The 18,127-nt window shown below is 48.6% G+C and overlaps 1 protein-coding gene across 2 annotated transcripts in view; it reads right to left on the reverse strand.

The window, feature by feature from the left end:
• The window catches only part of PDZK1 (PDZ domain containing 1), a 38,592-nt gene extending 20,940 nt beyond the window's left edge, over window positions 1-17,652 (reverse strand). Inside the window, exons 1-3 of one of the 2 annotated variants that reach the window (XM_021688084.1) lie at window positions 17,573-17,652; window positions 1,082-1,293; window positions 143-392 (exon numbers count right to left, since the gene is read on the reverse strand). In XM_021688084.1, the coding sequence (XP_021543759.1) occupies window positions 143-392; window positions 1,082-1,291 (460 nt within the window). In that variant the 5' untranslated portion in view covers window positions 1,292-1,293; window positions 17,573-17,652. Of the gene's footprint in view, window positions 1-142; window positions 393-1,081; window positions 1,294-17,572 lie in introns of those variants that run through there. The other variant, XM_021688085.1, reaches the window with a different exon arrangement.
• Between the last annotated feature and the right edge of the window lie 475 nt (window positions 17,653-18,127).

Consider the following 18,127-nt stretch of genomic DNA (forward strand, 5'->3'; position numbering starts at 1 on the left):
CAAAGCAAGGGAAGGGCCAGGGAGGGAAGGAGGGATGGAGGGAGAAGCTGCAATTGGATAGCCATAGCATCTGAAAAGTTTGTCAAAGAAGTCAGTAACCAATAACAATATCTTTCTTCTGGAAATTCCACCCTCGACTCACCTTGGACAGTTTTCAGAGAGAAGCCATAGCTGTTCCCCTCCTTCACCAGATAGCAGAGCCGTGGCTGAGTCCGAGTCTGTGCTCCTTCGTTCATCACAGCAGGCAGTTTCTTATCATTCACACTCGGCTCTTTCTGACTTTGACCCAACTCTTTCAAGTCTACCTGCTTTTTCATTGCTTTCTCATAGGAAACCCCATCCAGGACTAGTAAAGTCACTGAATTCCCACTCTTTCTGACCAGATCTACAACCTAGGAGGAAGAAAAAGATAACTTACCAAGAACCTTATCAGCCACCATAGGGGATGCTCACCATCTGGCTCATTCACTGGATCTAGAGATTCTTGAATGCTGACCCCTGAAGCCCAAAGAGTCAGCAGGTGCTGCTCCAGCCATCTAGACCCCATCCCTCCTAAGATCCAGGTACAGATTGGAGGGGGCAGGGCTCTCACACTGTTGGAACCCAGAGTGTGGCCGAATCCTAGCTGGGCTAATGGAAACAGCATGGTGTAGTGAAAGGAGCATCCACCGGGAGGTAGGCAGAACTGGGGTAAGGTCAGACCCTCCCATGTGTTCACTGCATGAACACATCAGCAAGCGAAGTTCTCTGAGCCTTTGAGCCCTCTTCTGTGAGATGGTGATATGTGACCTCATGGGTTGTGATGAGGGTTCAACAAAATAATGAATATGAAATTGCCTAGCATAGTTCCTGGCATATAGCAAACCTGATGCCTATTGGCTCTGACACTATTCAATCTAGGAATAATTTTACAGTTCCCAGTTAATTGGAGGGGACTTGATTAGTGGGCAGAAGGTATAGCCATAAAGGGGTCTGCCTTGCCAGTGGCAGCTGGGAAATCTCCACTGACCCCAAAAACTTATCAGCAGAGATGTGGAGGCTAAAGAGATCCTAGAAGAAGAACCCCAGATGTCCCATTCACCTGCATATGCTCTTCCTTGTCCACAAAGACACCATTGATCCTAAGAACTCGGTCTCCATCCTGGAGGCCCGCCTTCTCCGCTGGGCTACCCTTCTCAACTACCCGGACCAGGTGGCCAGCAGTGTCCTTCTCAATTCGCAGGAAGAAGCCATAGCTTTGCCCTTCTTGTTTAGACAGCTCACATTCTCGTGGATGGAAGGTGGAAGCCATTTCTGTGATGAAAAACAAATGGATAAACCCATGGGAAAGAAAATCTGCTTGGAGAGAGAACCCTTGTCCTCCCTCTCCCATGATCCTGTTCTTCTAACCATGCCAAATCTAGACTGTAGCAACACTGGGGGTGTAGAAGACCACCTCCCAGGACTTGCTAATAATTTCCAAGTCTATTTCCCAAGGATGATCTTTTTACTTGAGTTTCAGACCCATGTATTTGGCTGGGTCCTGGACACAGATTTTTCAGTTTCAATAGCTCCAAAACTAAATTCCTCTTTGTCCCCTGATCTAAAGAAAGTAGGTTTAAATACCTGACGTAAAAATTTTAAGAAAATCCAAGCCCACCTTCATTCAAATATTTGAAGAGCCTCCCTAGTCCTCAAGGACTAGGTCTTGAGGATAAATCTGTGACCTATCCTTTGCCTCTCATATCGGGGAGAATGTATTTTTACAACAACACATAGTGAGTGATATGCTAGGCAAGAACAGAGTGATAAGGCAGAATATAACAAAGGGCGTTGGGAGTAGGGAATGGGACGGACAGAGTTAAGAATGGCTTCCTGGGAAAATGACTTTCCTATATGACCTGAAGGACTAGTGGGAGTCAGGTGAGGTAGGACCGGATCAGGAAGATGTCAAACAAGTGGAAACTGAGACACCAGCCCTCAGAGCTGGCCTGATCTATTGGAGAGGAGATAGAAAAGTGGTTGACCAGGACCCTGAAGTTCTCGTCAGAGTAGAGTAGGGATGCCCCCCAGAGAAAGGACTCCTGGGGCCGGGTCCCACTTCTCCCGCCTGAAGCAGCTTCTGCTTCCATCCATCCTGCCCTTCCTTTTGCCCCACTGCCAGGAGCGAGGTCCTGGGCCACAGAAGAAAGGACAAGTGCGAAAAGCACGGGCTGGGGCGTGGGCACCCAGTTCCTACGGGGAAGGCTCCTGCCAGTGTCATCCATCCCTCTTGGCTGAAGCATTTTCTTTCACAGGAGAATCAGAATGGAAGCCAGAATGGCTGGTGCAAGGCAGAGGCCTGAGTTCCCTACCAGTAAATCAGAGACTAAACCTTCTGTCCCTTCCGTCTTGGCGGGACAGGAACAGAGGAGCGCCGAGGGCGTGGAGGGTGCGGTGGAGGAGAGACAGCGAAGTCCTCCAGGCCCCCTAGCAGCCACAGCATAGCGATTCCAGAGAGCCATCTCTGGCCTTCACGCCCACAGAGACACCCAGTACAAACGGGGCAGAAAGGCTCCCACTGCCCGACAGCTTGGCCACTCAGCAGTCGGCAGCCACGCCCCCAGCGGCACAAATGACTAAGCAGTCGAGGAAACAAACAAATAGACACCGTTTCAAGTGATCTCTCGCCAAGGGCCCAGGGCCTGAGCCCTCCCCACTGCATCCCCAGGGAAGAGAAAAGTGGAGCCACAATCGTGTGGTCAGCGGCCACCCCTGGGGGAAATTAGCAGCTCTCGGAGCATGACCTGCTGCCAGAAAGACACCACTTTGGGAGGAGACGGGGAAGAAGGGTACTGGGGGGAACTGGGCACCACCAGAGGGGGGCTTCCTCACATTCAGGCACCTGGGCTGCCTGAACCTTTATTTTCCTTTCTGCTGAGCACCTGGCCTGCATGTATCAGTTCCATTTTCCAGCTCAAACCCACATCTATATCCAAACTCACCTCTAGATCCCTCTCAACTTTCAATTTCGTAGGACTAAAAACTGGAAAAAACCAAAGCCCTCTGAAATTTGGAGATAATTATAGAGAAACTTCAACCAAAGCCCACAAAATCCGCAACATGTCCTAATAATCAAAATAAAGGCCATTCAATGCTATGTTTTCGTCAAAAGATGAGACAGTCTGTGGTCAACATATGCATGCTCATTTCTAAGGCACCCACGCCCAAAATTCAGCCATCTCACACCCTGGGTGTCAGCCACAGGATCATAATCGCTTTCTCTGAAGGTCTGCAAAGATAGAAAGTGAAACCTCCTTGCCAGCCAGATCAGTCCCATGTTTAGGGAGGGGGTAAGAGGCATCATTTTCCTAGGTCTCAACAGACACACAAGGAAAGACAAAGCTCTATTTCTTGGCAAAATCCCAAGTTGCTTTTTTATTTGGTGGAAGTTTTCAACCAACCAGACGGCAATCACTCAGATCTGCATTTGTGTCCTTGAAGCCTCGGGCACTGGCTGAGAAATGGCTCTGAGCCCCCTCCGGCCTCCTGCCCCCACGTCAGCCCCTCCCCACAAAGCAGCCACTGGCGCTGGTGCCCATATGCCACGCTGATGAAATACTGAACACCTTCAACCATAGCAACAGAGAAAAGCAGATCAATGCCCCAAAAGCCGGGACTTCCATGGGACCCGTGGAGCCCTAAAACCATTTCCTTTGCCATCTTGCCAAGTGACAATTCAACTAGGAGCCGAAGGGCTGGGCTCTGGTCCAGCTCCAGACCTGGGTTCATCTGGTGTTACTCTGGCCCCTAAGTCAGGGTTGGGACCCGTGACTTTAGCAAGATTATCACTGCTCCGTGATGAGGATGCCTGGGACTCTGGAACACAGGGCCTAAGAGGAAGGATCTTTGTATTTAAGGATGCTCATTCCGGTTTCTTCACCCCCATCCCCATCTTCTGCTTCCTGAGAAAATCCAGATCGGACCCCTATGGTGGGCAGGTATTTAACTAGAGAAGGCATATGGATTTCTATAACACGGTACCAGCAGTCATCCAGTGCTGGAGTCCGTTAAATCTTCAGCAGGCTTCATTCCCCAGTTCAGATAGCCAAAGTAAAATACTGGAAATGAAAGAAAGCTATAACCCCTGCTGAGTTCTGGCAAGAAAGTCAACTCTTGGCAACAAAGTTGCTTGCCTGTGGGAAAGAGAACAAAGTGCTGGCTGGTGGTCAGGGCGGAGAGCCAGAGATTTTTTTTTTAATCAATCTTAATTATTAATCATACCTTCAGACCTTACCTTCTTCCAAAAGAATTAGATTATTGCTACCAGGAAAGAGAATAATATGCCCATGGTCAAGAAGGAACGTTTGGCACACTTTAGAAGTTGGGAAGGTGAGGCAATGACAACAGAGGAGAGTGGGTAGGACTTCTGGATGTGGCCAGAGAAGAAAGAATTGAAGCCACTACTGGGCTATTTTCCACAGGATAGAAATAGCTGGGGGGACCCAGAGACTCTTTTGAGCCCAAGGCAGGTCAAGACTTCTCAGCTCCCAGGCAGCCATCAACATGGGCCCATCTCTGACCCCTAGTCAAACCCCTCACCAGCAGCCTGCACACAGAGCAGAAGTCTGAACCGGGAGCTATTCCAGAGAGGAGCATGACCTACATCAACAAGACCCAAACAGCCAGGAAAGTTCAGCTGTTGGCTGAGGCTAAGAAGTCATCTCATTTTCCCCTCCATTTGTGCATTTGGGGCTAGAAGCTGCAGGACTTTCCTCAGCAGGGCTAGCCAAGGAAGCAGTGAGACTCCATTCAGTTGATCCCGGTGCCTGTGGGACTTATAGGGAAGTGTGCCTGCCCTGTCACCTTGCACATCAAAAAGTTCTCTGTTCTACCAAAAAAAAACCCATCTGATTGTTAAAACTGGGCAGAGGACCTCAATAAACATTTCCCAAAGGGATACATGAAAAGCTGCTCAACATCACTAATCATCAGGGAAATGCAAATCAAAACCACAAGTTGTATCATATTACACCTGTCAGAATGGCCAGTAACAAATATAAATATATATATATATATTACTCAGCCATAAAAAAGAATGAGATCTTGCCATTAGCAATAACATGAATGGACCCAGAGGGTATAATGCTAAGTGAAATAAATCAGAGAAAGACAAATACTGTATGATTTCAGTTATATGTGAACTCTAAAAAAGGAACAAATAAAGCAGACACAGACCCCTAAATACAGAGAACAAACCGATAGTTGCCAGAATGAAGGGGGTGGGGGATGGGCAAAGGGGGTGAAAGAGAGTGGGAGAGACAGGCTTGCAGTCATGGGGATGAAAGGTACAGCGCAGAGAATACAGTCGATGGTACTGTACGGTGACAGACGGTGGCTACACTTGAGCATAGCACAACACAGTTGTCCACTCACGAAGTTGTACACCTGAAGTAATGTAACACTGTGTCAACAGGGGCGCCTGGGTGGCTCAGTCGTTAAGTGTCTGCCTTCGGCTCAGGTCATGATCCCAGGGTCCTGGGATCGAGTCCCGCATCGGACTCCCTGCTCGGCGGGAAGCCTGCTTCTCCCTCTCCCACTCCCCCTGCTTGTGTTCCCTCTCTCGCTGTGTCTCTCTCTGTCAAATAAATAAATAAAATCTTTAAAACAAAAAAACACTGCGTCAATAACTATACTTCAAGAAAAAATAAAAATAAAAAAATAGACCATTCTCTGTTCTAAGATAATGGTTATATGTGGAAATTTCTTTTTTAAAAAAAGATTTTATTTATTTATTTGAGAGAGAGAGAGTGTGAGAGTATGAGTGGTATGAGGGGCAGAGGGAGAAGGAGACCTCCCGCTGAGCAGGGAGCCAGACACGGGGCAGGTCTTGATCCTGCGATTGCAGGGCCCTGGGATCCTGTGACCTGAGCCGAAGTCAGATGCTCAACCGACTGAGCCACCCAGGCGCCCCGCATATGTGGAAATTTCTAATTAAAAACTATCATAAAGGGGTGCCGGGGTGGCTCAGTCGGTTGAGCATCTGATTCTTGATCCCAGCTCAGGTCTTGATCTCAGGGTCGTGAGTTCAAGCCCTGTGCTGGGCTCCACACTGGGCATGGAGCCTACTTAAAAAAACAAAACAAAACAAAAAAACTATCATAGACACGAATGCTCATAAGCCTACCCAGTACAGGAAACAGGGGTGGGAGTGAAGGGATCTTAAAGCCATTCAGCTCATCAAAAATCCATGATCTAAAAATATTTGAAAGTCTGAAGGTCAGTGGGAGCCCAATAAAAACACAAAGCATTTCTCAATACAAAAGTCACTGAAACATCCCCTATTCCAAAACAGAGTTTGTCTAACACCTGTGAGCTTCCAGGTATTATTTGGTAAAAGAATCCTGGGGGCGCCTGGGTGGCTCAGTCATGAAGCGTCTGCCTTCGGCTCAGGTCATGATCCCAGGGTGCTGGGATGGAGCCCCACGTCAGGCTCCCTGTTCAGGGGGGAGCCTGCTTCTCCCTCTGCCTCTGCAGCTCCTCCTGCTTGAGTGCGTGCATGCAAGCGCGCGCTTTCTCTCTCTCTCAAATAAAATCTTTTAAAAATAAAATAAACATAACGAATAAATACAAGCATTCTGTGTTGCCCGTTTTCAAGAAATCTCCACTGTGCAGGGTGCCTGTGTGGCTCAGTCGGTTAAGCAGCTGCCTTCGGCTCAGGTCATGATCCCAGGGTCCTGGGATCGAGCCCCACATCAGGCTCTCTGTTCAGCGGGAAGCCTGCTTCTCCCTCTCCCACTGCCCCCTGCTTGTGTTCCCTCTCTCACTGTCTCTCTCTCTGTCAAATAAATTAAAAAAAAAAAAAAAGAATCCTGAAGTTACTAAAGATCAGATAAAACACAATCAGGAGAGATCAAATTCTGAGGGAAAAGAAAGGACAGCTCCTAGAAAAGTAAATAAAGCAAGAATTGTAGGATTTTCATTCATCTCCTCAATCCTGGGAGTTGTCCACTTATGCCCAAAGGCGCCATCTGGTTTCATCTGAGTGAACAGATATACTTAACTGAAACAGCAGAAATCGAGACCTTCAGGTGGCGCCAGCAATAATAAATCACGCTGCCATTTGAAAACTCACTACGTGTCAGGCCTGATACAGAACCTCACTGAACCCTCACCATCACCTTACAGATTTGATTTTTCGGCCCCCACCGGCCCCCAGAATTACCTATAGAGATTTGTAAAAATCGGGGCGCCTGGGTGGCTCAGTCGTTAGGCGTCTGCCTTCGGCTCAGGTCATGATCCCCCAGGGTCCTGGGATCGAACCCCGCATCAGGCTCCCTGCTCAGCGGGAAGCCTGCTTCTCCCTCTCTCACTCCCCCTGTTTGTGTTCCCTCTCTTGCTGTGTCTCTGTCTAATAAAAAAAAAAAAAAATAGATGCTTACGCCTCACCTCAGATCTACTGACTCAATCTCCCAGCTTGAAACCTGAACATGCACATTTTGAAAACCATCCCCACTAGCTTAAGAAACTAGTGCTTAAAACCACCTTGCTGCTTCTAACTCCTGTTTCCTCTCCTCAGTCTTGGGATAACACCTTCATGGGTCAGAGAGAATGTCAAGGTTGGGTGAACTATTAACAGCCCCCTTAAGCTCACCTTTACTCAACATGAGAAACCAAGGGGGCAGCTAGGTTAGGGGAGGCCCTTGCCACACTCTGCGGTCTTTGGGATCCAGCTCTGACTATAGCCAATGCCCTGGCCAACAGTATCGGAGTGTGGGGCCACCTTTAGTCTGGGCCTTGTGCCTCCCTCTGCAAGTCCCAGGTCCGAGCCAGACAAACAGAATCAAGCAGATGAAAACAACCTTGAACAGCTCCCATGTGCTCTTCGTTCTATGAATTAAGCGTGTGGGGCCACTCCCCAGCCCCTAAATCTAACCATCTTAAAAGCAGAGGCCATGCCTCCTCCCCCATCACCCTGTAGGTAGAGTCTCAAGTTCCATTCTTGTCTGAGGCCCTACCAATCATCTTGTGATGCTACCAGTCATCCCGTGAGCCCCTGAGGAAGAGTGGTGCTTGCCGGCTCTACCTCACAGTTTCTTGCTCCCTACCAACCTCTTCCCCTCCTTAGTTTCTTCAGTTAGCATATTGGAGTGGGTGAAGTCTATTTAGGATCATGAACAAAGGTCCTTCAACTTTCTCCTGAACATCAAAAAGACCTAGGACCCCAAACCTGATTTCATTAGTCCATGCCACCAATGTTTGCCTCACACTTAAATGCAAAACACTCTTAAGTGGTCGATGGGATAAACTTAAAAACCAGCTCTATTCTCAAAGGCCTAGTTGAATAGGGGTGAAGGAAAAGTTTTAATACAAAAATAGCTCCCACTATGAACAGAGTATGAACAGAGTATGAACAGCCAGAAGACCTACAACAGGGGACAAGCTCAGGAAAGCTCCATGGATTAGGTAGCACTTGATGTAGACCTTGACAACAGATAGGTAGGATTTCAGCAGGTATGGAAGTAGGAAGAGAACATTCTAAACAGAGAATAATGTAAACATCAGGCGTGGAAGTGGGAATGTTCCAGGGTATGGTCAAAGAAGAGTTAAGAACTCAACGTGACTGAGGGACAGCCAACATGTCCTTCTGTCATGGTGACACATTAGGCTGTAAAGGCCAGCCCAAGGAGCTCGACGCTTACAAGCAGAGGGATGACAGGATAGGAGCTGGGCTCCAAGAATCGCAGGTGGGATGAACCGGAGCAAAGATGCCCCGTGGGAAGGCCAGGTGAGAGGCTGCCGTCATAACCCTCCTCACAAGCAGTAAGGCCCTGCCCTAGGATGGTGGCTGTGAGAACAGGGGCGAGGGCCCAGTGGTGAGCAACTACCGCGAGGACAGATGCTATCGACTCTTCGATCCCGTTCCCTCCGATTTCTCCATGCAGAGGTGGCCACAGACGGGGCAGTTTCCATAACACAGATGTCCAAAACACTTACTTACACTCACTGTGACCAGTGAGCAGGAGGTACGGCCGCTGTCAGGGGCCCCTGTCCCCCTCCCAGCCTCTGCTGGCCTCGCCCCCAGGCAGCTTGCTGCGGGCCCTGCGCCGCGGGGAGGGGCCTCCGCCGCACTGAGCGGCCCATGCGCAGTACAGTCTCCTGAAGCCACCGCTCAGTCTGAACTCGGCTGTGCTTTAGGCTCCTCTCCGTTCTGAGCTACGAGGATACTCTCCTTCTGCAGTCGTCTTCCCATTCTCTCTGCTGCTCCATAAAGGCCATGGTTACTTGGATTTATGACCTTAGCTCAGTTTTTCCTGCAGCCCAGCTCTGATAGCTCTTCTCCTTTAAGCCCTAGACTCCCCTTCTGTGTGGACTGAAGGGTCCCTCCCAAAATTCCTGTGTTGAAGTCTTAACCCTCAAGGTGACTATATTTGGAGATTGGGCTTTACAAAGAGATAACGAAGGTTAAATAAGGTCACAGGGAGGGGAAGTAATCCAGGAATCCTTGTAAGATGATGAAGAGACACCAGGAGTGCGTGCACCCAGAGAAAGGCCATGTGAGCACACAGCAAGAAGGTGGCCATCCACAAGCCAAGGAGAGAGGCCTCAGAAGAAACCAACCCTGCCGGCATCTTAATCTTGGACTTCCAGCCTCTAGAACTGGGAAGAAATAAATTGCTGCTGCTTAGTCCCACACACATTCCACCGCCCAGTCTGTGGTATTCTGATTATAGCAGCGGGGAGACGAATGCACCTTCCACTCGGACTGGCTGTTGCCAAGCAAAGGCGTCAGACAAAACCAAGCTCATGCCTTGGTGACTAACAGAAAAGTGATACCGTTAAAAGATGATGTCATCGTGACAAACGTGACGGCAAAGTTTGAGATGGGCGTAAATCAGAGGACTTGCAGAACATCCTGCAGGTAGATGGGAGTGTGGGCCTGGAGCTCAGGGACAAGGGACTGGGGGAGGCACCCGAGTAGGAACGTGGAGGGACGAGGGCCCAGGATAAGGCCTGGGGTAATCCTATATCCAGGCAACCAGAAGAGGAGGCAGAGAAGGAATAATCAGAAGGCCAAGATTTTACAGCGTAGTCAAAACTAAAAGAAGCATTTCAAGATTGTAATTAACAATGCAAAATGACATTAAGAGGTAAAGCGAATGAAAACCGAACATGTCACTAAGCTTAGAACATGGGAGTCGAGGACGGAGAAGGGCCTGAGAAGATAGTGAACGGGAACAGAGGCAATGAATATAGACAAATCTCGAAACAGATGACGGAGAGAACTGGGATAGCAGCTTGAGGGGAAAGCAGGGCTGATGGTTTTATTCTGACTGTGAAGAAAATGAGCAGCATGTTGGCGTATCAAGGGAGGATACGGGGAGCACAGGAAATGGATTTCACCTCGATGGGATGGAATATTTCCACTAGGGCAGAAGTTAAATAAAAAATGAGAAAAAGAGGAAAAGGAGGTCACTTACCTCAGCTCCAATCTCTCCTGCAGAGTAAGACAAATCGGGAACTCTGAGGCTATGCACCAAAATGTCAGTTTGAGGTGGGCTCAAACTGACAAATCGCTGGGGCTGGTCAGGAGAGGCCTGTGGAGTTCCTGCTGTGTGGCACCAAGACAGCTGCTGGGAGGGGACAGGAACCCGGAACGCCGGATCTGCCGATTTCTCAAGAGAATCTGGAAACCCAGATTTATGCAAGATGTCCCCACTGTAAAAAGCTGACAGCTATTTCAAATATTTAAGAAACTCTGTGTAAACGCAACAGAATTGAGCCCCTGGGCTGGCAGTTTATAACCACTGGCCAAAAAGGACTTCCAATAGCCACAGCATTGTTTCACTACAATGAGTCAACAAATTGAATACAATTTTCTAAGAAACAACTTAGGTTAATTTTTCTTTTCCCATTAGATAGATAGGCCGATCTCATTAACTGATAGCAGACCAGTCAGGATGGCTTCTTGTGGCTTTTTCTCACCACAGTGTCCATCAAGATTAGAAGGAGAAAGTGGTAACTTTTATCCTAAGTCGGGGTTTGACATGTTTAAAAAACAGAAGGCTCGGAGATGAGGATTGCTATACTTACAATGAGCGCAGAGCTGGAATGTTAGACCAATGTGAGTTGGCGGGTAAGAGGAGCCCGAGGGTAGGGCTGGAGAGATGAAGAGTGTCAGGCACTGGCTGAGCAGGATGAATGGGGAGAAGGAGGAAGGGGCGGAAGGAGTTGTTTCAAAAATTAAGGGGTTGACACAGGAAAAGTCATCTTAAAAGATCTGTAGAACAGAGTAATTTCTAGTCAAGAAAAGTCTGAAAGAAATGTCTAGGTATGTAGCTAATGTGAAGTGGAATTGGTATCTTTATTTCCTTCTTCCCACATCATTCAAGTCTGGGTAAAGGACATCAGTAAGAACAAGAGTTTTAGGGATAACCCAGTTTTTAACCCCAGCGTCACCACTTTCTAGCTGTGAGAACATGGGTGACGTCGTTAATTTTGAGCTGAAGACAGAGATACCTCTGGAATAGGAAATGCATATGGACACAGTGAAGGGGACCTAAGTTAGACCATGTAAAGCATCTAAGCACAGTATCTGGGGCACAGAAGGCGAGCCACGCACATCGTCTTCCCTGTCCGGTGGGAGCCCCGACGCCACGCGAACCCCTTTTCTGTGAGAACACTCCGGCAGCGTTCCGGGCTTTCTCTCTGAAGCAGACAAGAAGGGATGGGCCGGGGATAAGCGGGCACCTTGATCATCAGGCCCGTGATTCTGCATCTACTGCTGCAGGGCAGCCCAAAGCTGAGGGTTCGTCGTCAGAAAGACAGTCCTGAAGATTTTGTTCCTCATGAAATAAAACTCACGTAACGAACTCCGATTTCTCGGACCCCAGAAGCAGCATGTAAGTCTGAAAGCCAGGGAATTACAAAATAGAACCAAATACCATATATCAAGAAAGTGTAGGTTTCCAGGGAGCTTTTACAAAACTTACAGAGTAAGTGGGCCAGGGGCTGCCACCGCCGGAAGCAGACGAGCTCTAACAGGTGTGCGCGCAAGGTAAGCAGGGCCGGCACCAAGGAACAGACAAGGGTGGAGATAAATGAGGGAAGCATGACCTTCTATACGGAAAGCTGCTCCAGGTACGGACCATGGTAGCCAGGGAGGAACAAGTGAACAGGCTCACCTACCAGGCAGCATCCATCACTGAATTTCCAAAAGATTAAAGAAAGGGTATAGGAGAAACTGTGTTCCGTTTGGAGGCAGAGAAACAGAAGGGTGCTATCACCCGCGACAGATAGCCAGGTGCAATGACTTCATCAGGAAAGAAGGGGCCCCGGGGACTGTCTTCTGTCTAGGATGCAACAGGATTATTCTTCAAACACGGTCCCCTACAAGCGCTAGTCACGATGGACCCGGCACTATCTTACCTAATACTTGGGAACCAAAGGTGCAGTAAGTACCAGACCACAAAGAAAACATTTAGTCGCTCCTCAAAAGGCACTTATGTAACCAACACCCGAGCCATGAAAAACTACACAGCAATAACTTAGCAAGACAGCAGGTGAATAATGTTTAACCCTGGTAATTGTGACTGTGGACGGCTATTTGTGTAACTAGGATGTACCATAAAGAAATTATTTCTGTTTCATCAAGGCTTGAGGGGAAGAGAAGGTGGGAGCCCAGGGTAACATTCAACCTGAATGGCATTCACTTTGCACCGAACTCCTTGCTGGTCTATAAAACCTCTGGAACTTCAGCAAGGAGAAGGAAACATTCCCAGGAAGTTGTATTGCCAGATGTCTCCAGCAAGGAGGAGGTAAAGGCAATTCAATTTCATCTTTCTTCAGAAACGTTTCACCTAGAGCAGATCCTATGTCTTTGCTACAGATAAGACACTTAAGGCCACCTGGATTCCTCATTGGAAAAGCAAGACCTGTGGAAATTCAAACACTCAAGTGTATTCATTTTAAAGAATTAGTGTCAAAAACAGAAGGATAAGTGGGACCCTAAGAGATGTATTTGCTAACTTTACTTTCCCATTGTCACAGTTACCATTTGGTCTTAACCAGCAAGGGATTTCACATGTGGGAAATTAATGAAGTGCATCCCACCGAGCATTATGTGGAAAAGAGTGACCCCAGGCCCAGTGAGTAATTCTTATTTCCCATTTATGATAATAAGGAATGAATCTGCTTATCTCAAAGTTCATTTGGCCCGCTGGTGCTCAATACTTCCCCCAGCCCCCAGGCACCATGAATGATACTTTGTCCTATAGGGCAGGACTCTGAGCTGGAGGTCAAGGTCTTTCACACTTGACTTGCTTACCTGAGAGTTCTGCAAGCTGGGAGAAGGATGGAGTCAATATTGTGTGGGAACAAAGACGCCCTCAGAGAGGATACCTTTGCTGCTGGTAAAGCTGATAAAACCTGAAAATAGTCAAACCATTCTGAGGGTTGGCTGGAACAGGGGCTATCCCTTCAAACTGGCATCTTGTTCTACAAGATCTTTTGACCTTGCATTTCTATCCCCTCATTGTTTTTGTGTGTTCCAGAGTCCTCCTGCCCCCAGGCTCTCCCACTCACTGCCTTAGATCTTGCCGTCATCATGTCAGGTTCTAAAAGAATCACTCAAGGGGCACTTGGGTAGCCCAGTCAGTTAAGCATGTGATTCTTGATTTCGGCTCAAGTCATGATCTCAGGGTTGTGGGACTGAACCCTGTGTCAGGCTCCACGCTGAGCATGGAGCCTGCTTAAGATTCTCTCTCTCCTTCTGCCCCTCCCCTGCTCGCTTGCTCTCTCTCTAAAAAAAATAATAATAAAAATAAATAAAAACAAAAGAATCATTCAAGAAGCAGAATCCAGACTCCTTGCTCAGGCTGTGAGGCTCAGCATAATCCAGCCCTACCTCATTCCTCTAGGCTCCTCAGCAGATACCCAACTGGCCTACGCGTGGTCACCCACACCCAGCCTGCCCTTTGCTCATGCCACCTTCTCTGCCTGGAGTACCTTCCCCTCTCTGATTACTTATTCATAGTAGCTCCTAAGTAAACATTCTTCCAAGTGAATGAATTTAAAGCCTACCCATTTTCAAGGCTCAGTTCAAATTTTAAGGTAAACACAAATCCTTTCCTGACCACCACAGTTTGAAGGCATCACTCCATTGTCTGAATTTCAAGTGTCATTTATATAATCTACAAGTTATATTTAGTTCCTACATGGGGCAGACAGATCCCAAGGCCCTAACCGGATTAGACACTGCCCTGCCCTCGCAGAGCACAGTAGAGCATCGGGGAAAGTTATAAACATAATTACCCAACAATGGCATACGTGTTGGAATATTTATTTTTTTTATTTTTATTTTTTTTAAAGATTTTATTTATTTGTTCATGAGAGACAGAGAGAGAGAGAGAGAGGCAGAGGGAGAAGCAGGCTCCAAGGAGCAGGGAGCCCAATGCGGGACTCGATCCCAGGACCCTGAGATCATGACCTGAGCCAAAGGCAGACGCTTAACCATCTGAGCCACCCAGGCGCCCAGGTGTTGGAATATTTAAAAGAAAATGTCTTGCTATTGTTAAACATATTTATTGAGCTTCTACTAAGCGCCAAGCACCAGCCTAGGTACCTTTCAGGAGTTCACATTTAATCTTAATGGTCCATTCCACAAGTGGGAAAAAAAAAAAAAAGATTCTGAAAAATTAAGTTGGTTTCCCATGGCTATTTGGATAAGCCACAGAGCCTGGATTCAAACCCACTTGAGTCTAGGCTCTTTTCACCATCTCCCCAGCCTCCCAACCGTGAGGTGTATGCTGTGTGAGGGGCACAAGTAGTTAGACTGGAAGGAGGAAGGCAGCCCAGGAAAAAGGAAGAGCACAGGTGTGTTCAGGAATGGTGAATGGTTCTGAAAGCCCAGAGAAGAGGTATATGTGGAAAGGGAGAAGCCGTTCAGGTGAGACTGGCAAGTACCTTAGGCTCAGTCCTACAGATCACAGGAGAGCTCCAGTGTTTATGTCACATGAGGCTTAGAGCCTCAGAAGCTGGAGGCCACCTCAGACCAAGAGCAAACCCTGCAGAGCTGCCATCAAGTTGCCTAGCGGCTATCTTTCCTATTTATCAAAACTCCTTGCCACTGCCTGGGCCCCTTCCTTCCCTGGGGTCATGCCCATTGCAAAGCTGTCTGAAGATCATCAAACAAGGACGCCTGGGTGGCTCAGATGGTTAAGTGTCTGCCTTCGGTTCACGTCATGAACTCCAGGTCCTGGGATGAGTCCCAGGTCAGGCTCCCTGCTCAGGGGGTGTCTGCTTCTCCCTCTCCCTCTCCCTCTACCCCTGCCCCTGCCTCTCCCTCTGCCCCTGCCCCTGCCTCTGCCCCTGCTTGTGCTCTCTCTGTCTCTCTCAAATGAATAAAATCTTAAAAAAAAAAAAAAAAGATCATCATAACAGTAGCACCGACAGTGTGCGAGGCCCTCCGTGCCTTCTCCCACCTAGTCCTCCGGACACTACAATGAGGTGCTATTGTGCTCGTCTGATGGAGGAGGACACAGAGTCTCAGAGAAGAAGAATGTGTCTGCTTGCAGTGCAGCTTCCCAGTGTCAATGTCCATGCTCTTCATCACTTAGCAACGAGATTAAGAAATCGTGAAGCAGTCCCTCACAAAATGCCAAGGACAGGAGTTGCTGAGATCCTGAAGAAACATGTCTAGTTGAACTTGCTACTCTCATCAAACGCCTATGCAACAAATATGAAAATCATTTAACCAAGATGTGACCAGAGATGTGCATCCCTACATGATCCAACCCAGGACCTCAGATGATCTGAGAATATGAGTTCTTAAGCACCTGCTCCTTAAGAATAGTTTATCAAAACACCCTGATTCTATTCTTGCAGCTCACTCCCTGCCACACTAACTTCCACTTAGCTAAATATCTAAGCGTCTACTCTATGCCAGGTGCCGTCCTAAGAGGTGGGATTATAGCAGGTATCACGAAAGACATGATCCCTGCTCTCCTGAAGCCTGACGTCTGGCAAGGATGACAAGTAAAAAGTACATGAGAGGACTTCTGGTGACAAAGGCTATGAACAAGGAGACACGGTGGTGGGATGGGGGGGGAGGCTGGCTTGGAAAGCCCTTCCTGGGAAGGTAACATTTGGATTCATACCCAAATGATGAGAAGGAGCCAGCCTTCCAAGCTGCAGGATAGTAAGTTCCTCATACTTAGAGCTCCACCTTAGACTTGGTGGGCTGAAGAGGACGTTAGCCGTGATCTAGTCCCAACTCCTGATTTATAGGTGAGTCTAGAGAGGCTCATTGAGATGAAAACACCAGGACAAGGTGCCCCAACTGACTGCAAGCCTGTTTCTTCCCACAGAGCCTTTGGACACACACACTGGAAATGTACGTACCTTACATTTGTGCTTTTAATCCCCTCAAACACGTCCTATTTATAATTTTATTTTCAGTACAGCCCTGGGGAAAGAGAGGCCCTCGCTGATAGATGGTGAAATTGGAGCTCCAGTTGGCTGACTTGTCTAATGGTGGGTCATTAACAACCAAACCACAGCGTGCCGCGGGCTCTGTGCACCCCAGTCCCGTGTCCTTTCCCCTGGAGGAGCAGATGTCTAGCTAGCGGTTTATGAACACAAGACATCATTACCAGCAACTTCATAGTTTATGGTGCAGAGAACATACAAAAGAGTCCAAGATAAGAACAAATTACTTAGTCATAACACACAAACTCAAAGTCCCTGAGTTATTTGCTGCAGGAAAAACATGTGACTACAGGTGACTAGACACCCAGTTCCCGTGACTTCTGCCTACGGGACTGAGAGCAAGCCCCTTGGTGCAACACTGCAGGGACAGCTGAGGAGGAAGGAGGCAGCCCAGCCCAGAGGTCTCCTTGGCTGGAGAGCCCGTATATGAAGTCACATTTAAGTCCCTTAGACTCTTCTGCTTAGGAAGTGGCCAGTGGTTCCCAAACCTGGCTGCACACCAGAATCCTCTGGAATGTTAAAGAAACAAAGATTTTCAGACCCACACAAGACCCAAAGAATTATACACTCCAAAGGGTAGAGCCTGGGGCAGTTGCTTTAAAACTCAGCCAGCCTAGAAACTCACTGGTTTTTCCTCATTTCTTAGTGCTATGACGTGATGAAAAGAGGAGATGCCTGTTTTTATTATCCAGTGGGAACGTTAAGTTAGGTTTTATCTTTGAAGGGCTGCTTCCAGAAGAAAATCTCTAATACACAAAGCCCTTGCCTAGTGGGGAGCTCCGAGGAGTATCCCCCTGGTGACCTGTGAGGTCTGTTGTCACGCCCCCTTTTGGCTGCACACCAAACCCCCAGGCAAACCTGGGAAAGTTTTTTCTGAGGTTTACCAATTCCTTTGTGAAGCAGACCCTAAGCTGCAAGGATCAGGCATCCCAAGCAGAGAGAACCTCAGAGTATGGACAATACACCCCCACCACCACCACAAAAGGGCCCTGGCTCCTTCCCCATAAGCCTCCCTTCTGCCCTGGACAGGCAGCCACTGCTTGGAAAAGGAGAAGGGAAAAGAAAGAAGGTGTTTCAGGCCGGGGTGGCTGGTGCCCTCAGTCAGGGGGACCGAGTGAGCTCTTACCTGGATCTGGGAAGAAGAAAAGCTGGTCCGTTCACCAGGGAATTCTCTCTCTGCTGGTGAGCTCTAGTCTTGGAACTCACTGGACTTTGAACAAAGATTGATTTAAAAGCTGATGTATTTAACAGGGACCTGTGGTCTGAGTTCAAGTGACCTCTGCCCTGCTTCCTGCCGGCTGGTGGGCCCTGAGCAGCCCAGTGCTGGCGCCCGCCTAACCCCCACGCAGCGACGCTGCCGCTGGCCCGCACCTCCCAGAGAAGAGGGGGGAGAGAAGGGAAGGGGCAGTGGGGGGAGGGAACGGGAGGGAAGGGGGAGGAGGCACCTCTGCCTTCCTCACTTCTCTCCCTTGGCAAATGCCTTGGTCACACCAACCAACACTCCATGCGTGAGGAGCCTCCACCGTGCCCCATCCCAGGGTCGGGGCTGCGGGTCACCACCTGAGCATCCTCGTGCACTGAGGCCTCCCTGGGGAGCAGGAATGTCTGCGACCGCCTACCTAGTAGAAGGCCTGCGGGCCAACAAGCCACAGCAGAATGGAGCAGAGCCCCTCAGGCACCC

This window comes from Neomonachus schauinslandi, chromosome 4, assembly GCF_002201575.2.
Source record: "Neomonachus schauinslandi chromosome 4, ASM220157v2, whole genome shotgun sequence".
Taxonomy (NCBI): Eukaryota; Metazoa; Chordata; class Mammalia; order Carnivora; family Phocidae; genus Neomonachus; species Neomonachus schauinslandi.